Genomic DNA, 594 nt, shown 5'->3' on the forward strand with positions numbered 1-594 from the left:
AGCACCAAAAAAGGCCCCCTGAAGTGCCTGATCTATACAGATGTTGGGCAAGCAGGGTCAAACAAATGTCTCATCTGGGTATGCACTGGGCCTGGCACAGTTTAAAGTAAAGCATCTTTTTTGATTTTTACATCTGTAAACATCCCCTGTGACTATCCAAGGGAATGGAGATGGAGATGTTCCTGACATACATTTTTGGGGTGGGGTGGAAATAGAAAGAATCAAAGATTTTATCTTGGTCCTTTAGGAGGCTATATGGCTTTGTTCATTCTATACTGGCATTAAGCGTTCAGTTAATATACCAGTCAAACACACACAAAGCAGCACCAGGTACAGTTAAAACCCAGCAGGTATGCAAGGAGTGGGGATATAGTTTAAGTTAGGTCTCAACTGTGCTTCTCTGGTCACTTTCAAACTAGTCAATTAAATTCAGTGATTCTATGCCATGAATGAAATCAAGCTTATTTTACCGGTACTGTAAGCGACTCAGGTAGCTCCTTCTTAGGGCAGGTGTCCATGAACTGCTGTTCAAGAGGTCCTGTAAGACCACAGCAATTTAGCTGCAGAAAGAGACAGAAGAGTTAAAAAAAAAAA

General features: G+C 41.4%; 1 protein-coding gene and 1 long non-coding RNA gene across 2 annotated transcripts in view; one reads left to right on the forward strand and one right to left on the reverse strand.

Moving 5' to 3' along the window:
* The window catches only part of LOC109296557, a 19,089-nt gene that overhangs the window by 12,440 nt on the left and 6,055 nt on the right, over nt 1–594 (forward strand). The gene's annotated exons all lie outside the window — the stretch shown is intronic.
* The window catches only part of CD9 (CD9 molecule), a 58,560-nt gene that overhangs the window by 10,140 nt on the left and 47,826 nt on the right, over nt 1–594 (reverse strand). Inside the window, exon 6 of the mRNA XM_019515996.1 lies at nt 471–560. Within this exon, the coding sequence (XP_019371541.1) occupies nt 471–560 (90 nt within the window). The remainder of the gene's footprint in view (nt 1–470; nt 561–594) is intronic.

This window comes from Gavialis gangeticus, unplaced genomic scaffold, assembly GCF_001723915.1.
Source record: "Gavialis gangeticus isolate Ggan-Ray unplaced genomic scaffold, GavGan_comp1, whole genome shotgun sequence".
NCBI lineage: Eukaryota > Metazoa > Chordata > Crocodylia > Gavialidae > Gavialis > Gavialis gangeticus.